At 52.2% G+C, this 4,949-nt stretch overlaps 1 protein-coding gene across 1 annotated transcript in view; it reads left to right on the forward strand.

Moving 5' to 3' along the window:
* The window catches only part of mast2 (microtubule associated serine/threonine kinase 2), a 168,201-nt gene extending 163,481 nt beyond the window's left edge, over nt 1-4,720 (forward strand). Inside the window, 2 exon segments of the mRNA XM_034880537.1 lie at nt 1,126-1,661; nt 2,878-4,720. Coding sequence (XP_034736428.1) covers nt 1,126-1,661; nt 2,878-4,716 — 2,375 coding nt within the window. The 3' untranslated portion in view covers nt 4,717-4,720.
* The last annotated feature ends 229 nt before the right edge of the window (nt 4,721-4,949 follow it).

Here is a 4,949-nt window from a genome sequence, read left to right on the forward strand (position 1 = left end):
CCTTGTGGGGAGACCATTTTGGGCTTTAGCGGGAAGGGGGGGAGGCACTAAGAAGTCGTCAATTTTCTTACAATCGTACTCACAGCACCTTTAAAGATTATCATTTTTATTGTAATGGAATATTGCTAAAAATTACTTTTTTGTTGGTTTTATTAACTACTAATAATCGGTATCTCCATCGGCCTAGACAAGAAATCGGTTGATCCCTAACAATTCAATTCAATTTTATTTATAGTACCAATTCATAACAAGAGTTCACGCCAGACTCCGCCCACTCAGGTGAGACACATACGCTTATCGCTACTGCAAATAAAAACAAAATGCTGGTATATCAAATATGGGTGCACAATATGCACACCTAACTGTGTGTCAATCTCGGCTCATAAACATGCAATCATTCTCCCTTGTGGGGGGAGGGGCTTAGGAGACCATTTTGGGCTTTAGCGGAAGGGGGGGAAGGCACTAAGAATCCTACTCACAGCACCTTTCAAGATTTTCTCTTTTACTGTAAATGAAGATTTGTTAAAAAATACCGTTTATCGGTTTCATTAACTACTAATAATCGGTATCTCTATCGGCCTAGACAAGAAATCGGTTGATCCCGAACAATTTTATTCCATTTTATATATAGTATCAATTCATAACAAGAGTTATCTCGAGACACTTTACAGATAGAGCAGGTCTAGACCACACTCCAGAATTTACAAGGACCCAACAGGTCTAGTAGTTTCCTCCAGAGCAAGCAACAGGGCCACAGTGGAGAGGAAAAACTCCTTTTAGGCAGAAACCTGGGACAGACCCAGACTCAGATCCATGCCCAGACACAGACCCAGACACAGACACAGATCCAGACCCAGACCCAGACCCAGGCCCAGACCCAGACCCAGACCCAGACTTAGGCTCTTGGTAGGCGGTGTCTGACGACCGTTTGGGTTTAGTTAATGAAGAGTGGCAATAACAGTCACAAAAAATAGTAGTTTGTTGTAGTTCTTTGTAGTAGTTCATGGCCTAGCAGGGCACACATCACACTATTAATGTACTTCCTCTCCCCCCCCCCCCCCCCCCCCCCCCCCCCCCCCCCCCCCCCCCCCCCCCCCCCCCCCCCCCCCCCCCCCCCCCCCTCAGTTGGCGGAAACTCCTCCCAGAGCAGCTCCCCCAGCTCCAGCGTCCCGAACTCGCCGGCGAGCTCCGGCCACATCCGGCCCAGCTCCCTGCACGGCCTGGCCCCCAAGCTCCAGCGCCAGTACCGCTCGCCCCGACGCAAGTCCGCCGGCAACATCCCGCTCTCCCCTCTGGCCCGCACGCCCTCGCCCACCCCCCAGAGCAGCTCCCCCCAGCGCTCCCCGTCCCCCCTGTCCCACGCTCTGGGACGGTCTGCGGCGGGACAGTCCTTCCCCGTGAAGCTGCACTCGTCCCCGCCCCTGGTCCGGCAGATCTCCAGGCCCAAGAGCGCGGAGCCCCCGCGCTCGCCGCTCCTCAAGAGGGTGCAGTCGGCCGAGAAGCTGGCGTCGTCCCTCTCTAACCCCCCCTCGTCGCCCTCTGGGGGGGCGGCGGCGGCGGGGGGGCCGGCTGTCGGGAGCCGCAAACACAGTCTGGACATCTCGCATTCAGAGTTCAAGAAGGAGATCCTGCAGAGAGAGCCGAGCCTGCAGAGCCTCCAGGTATGGGCTCACGAGAGTCTTGAACCCTTTAAATGCCTTCTTGTGATGTCATATCTTCAAATATCTTCAAATGTTTTCCTTAAAAAAATCTGCAGAACCTACGCTCAAACGTTATGTGGAGTCAATAGACCGTAATTATGAATAAAAGTATTGAAATTGTGTAATAAATTAAAGAAAATACACAATCTGTGTTTTCCTCAGATTTTACTGAATAAACACACAAAACATATTGATCCAAAATATTTCTGAACACTCCAGAAGTTTTTTGAATGTATATACTTTATATGTTATATATATATATATATGTATATATATATGTTTATATACACATACATTAAATAGCAGATGCTAAGGCATGCTCCACTCTATTCCTATGGGTGACGTCAAGCGACTTCAACATGCACGCAAAGCATTCTGGGAAGCTGGCCGATGCCCATCTTTATGCAAATGAATCCGCCTATCACGTAGAAGTAGACGACAATCTTTCACACAGAGACCTTTGTTGATCTGAAATGAAGACAGATTCAGCCCCTGCACGGCCGATTTCTCACTTAACATGTTTCCACAAACACGTTTCAGTGAACTAATTCGGTAAAACACAACATCGTGTTACAACCGAGCCGCCATGACAGTGGTTTAAAATTCTCAACGATCCGTCCTGCGCATGTGCACGATGTTCGTAAATTAAAATGTAACATATATTTTCTACAGGGAAGAAGAACAAAACAGGCAACATAGGCACATTATCAAACACGCAATAATGAACTCGCCCAATTAAACCCAATTAAATTGAAACCTTGAAGAACATTTGTGTTATCCTTTGATATCCTAAAACAGGATTTAACAACAGAGAAATCCAAAACCACATCAACTCAGATAGAAAATCTCTGTAAGGCAAGGCAGGGCAGCTTTATCTGTAGATCACATTTCAGCAACAGGGCAATTCAAAGTGCTTTACATAAAATCAGTTAAACAGATAAAACACAAGTACAAACACCTTATAAAACACATGAATAGACAGTTAAAAACAGAATAGGAGTGACTTTCTCTGACTTTCTCTGGTATTATCTGACTTTCTCGTATTAATTATCCTCTGTATGAAAGCCAACGTACGTTTGTGTGGCTGCTTAGTTCACTGTGCATATAGAGTAAGAGTCCTATATAACTATATATTATGACAAATTAATCCTGTGTCTTGTTCCTCTCTCGCTTTCAGGAGTCCGCCAGCGAGGTTCTGCTGTCATCGGCCGGGTGCGGCGTGGACAAGGGCAGCCTGCAGAAACACTCCTCCTCAAACAGGAAGTTGGGGCGTCAGGAAGGGGACGGCGCCCTCGGCTCGGTGTCCGGGTCTCTGGGTCTGGCCCCCGGGAAGAGCAAGCTGAAGGACAAGCTGTCGGCCATCCGGCAGGACCGGGCCGAGCGGAGGGAGTCGCTGCAGAAGCAGGACGCCATCCACGAGGTCGATTCGTCCGAGGACGAGACAGACGAGGGCTCCGAGGACAGCCAGGACGGACGCAAGGCGGCCACCTTCACCCCTCCCCCCCTGCTGAGGCCCACCACTGTGAGAACGGGCCCCGGAGGCACGCTGCCGTCCCTCTGCCTCTCCCCCTGCACGACTCACGCCACTTTCACCCACACGGGGCCCTCCCAGGTGGGCAGGCCCACCCCCTCGCACACCCTCTCCTCTGTCACAGAGACGAGGGCCGGGCAGAGCGCCTCCCCGCTGGGGGTAAAAGACACGAGGTCTGCGGCATCCACAGAAGACGGTGCCAGACAAGAGAGGAAGCTTCTGGGCCCGAGCAGTGCCACAAAACCCACTCAGGGCCCCCTTCTCTTCCCCACCCCAGGCAGTGCATTCATCTCAGTCGGCAAGGACACTTTCCTAAAACCAAATCCTCCAGCAGACTCTAAGAGTCTCAGGGGGAAGGCTGCACCATCGGAGCCCAGGGCAGAGGACCAAACCCTGGACAGCCCTGGATCCACAGTCCCCTCTTCCACGATCACCACAATTACTACCAACAGAACCTGCACCAGTACCACAGACTGCAGAATCTCCCCTAATACTACAGACTGCCGACCCACCACTAGTACTACAGACTGCCGACCCACCACTAGTACTACAGACTGCCGGGACACCACCAGTGCTACAGACTGCCTGACCGCCACCAGTACTACAGACTGCCTGACCGCCACCAGTACTACAGACTGCCTGACCGCCACCAGTACTACAGACTGCCTGACCGCCACCAGTACTACAGACTGCCTGACCGCCACCAGTACTACAGAATGCCGGACCACCACCAGTACTACAGAATGCCGGACCACCACCAGTACTACAGAATGCCGGACCACCACCAGTACTACACACTGCCGGACCGCTGACAGCCAAGAGACGCCCAGCTCCTCCTGCTCCTCTCCTGGTGTCCCCAAGGAGAAGAAGGAGGCTGACAACCGGAGACTGTGCGCCGTAGCCGCTGCGAGTCAAAATGCGTCTCCCTCGTCCACTCCTGGTTCCGGCTTTAGTCTCGGTTCCCCAGTCCCAGGCCCTGAGAGCGCCGTGGACAGAGTCGTGTTCCAGCTTGCGACGGTAGCTAAGAGCGTTCTGGGTCCCGTCAAACTGAGCACCGCTGCAGAGAGGAGCCAAAAGGACCAGAAACCATCCAGAGACGTCCCCCCAGAAGTCCCACCTAGTGCCCCTCTCTCGTTTCTCTCTAAACAGCTCCCGACTCCTCCTTTACCGTACCCTTTGGAGCACCCAAACAGAAAGAAAAGTAATCAAGTGGCCTCCCAGATCACCTCAGCCAAACCCTCTACCCAGAAAGACTTTACCGACCTGGGGCCATCACCCTGCACGGACGTCCCAGAAAGACCCGCACCGGGGTCTGCGGGCAGGGAGAATGCTGCCGTGGGTGCAGCCGCCCCCCTCAACACAAACCCCATCGCCTCTGCAGCATCTGAGCCACAGCGCAAGAGGCCCAAACCCCAGGCGCCGACCGCCGCCAACGCTGTGACCGCGTCCTCGCAACCAGACAAAGCCACCAGCAAGAAGACGTAGCAGCGAAGAGCCGAATGTGTAAAATCACAGCGCTCATTGCTGCCTTCGCTGAGACTTTGAGAACTCACGCAATCTGCATGTTTGGAAGAAAACACACTAGTAACTTGGCACTTATCTAAGAGAGTTTGACCTTCAAAGCAAAAGACAAAGGCGTAGACACAGAGAAAGACAACGAGACAGATGTGGTAGTCCTGGTTCCAGTCCAGCTGTTCTGTGCTCCTAATGTCCATGTG

The sequence above is a fragment of the Etheostoma cragini genome, chromosome 9, assembly GCF_013103735.1.
Source record: "Etheostoma cragini isolate CJK2018 chromosome 9, CSU_Ecrag_1.0, whole genome shotgun sequence".
Taxonomy (NCBI): domain Eukaryota; kingdom Metazoa; phylum Chordata; class Actinopteri; order Perciformes; family Percidae; genus Etheostoma; species Etheostoma cragini.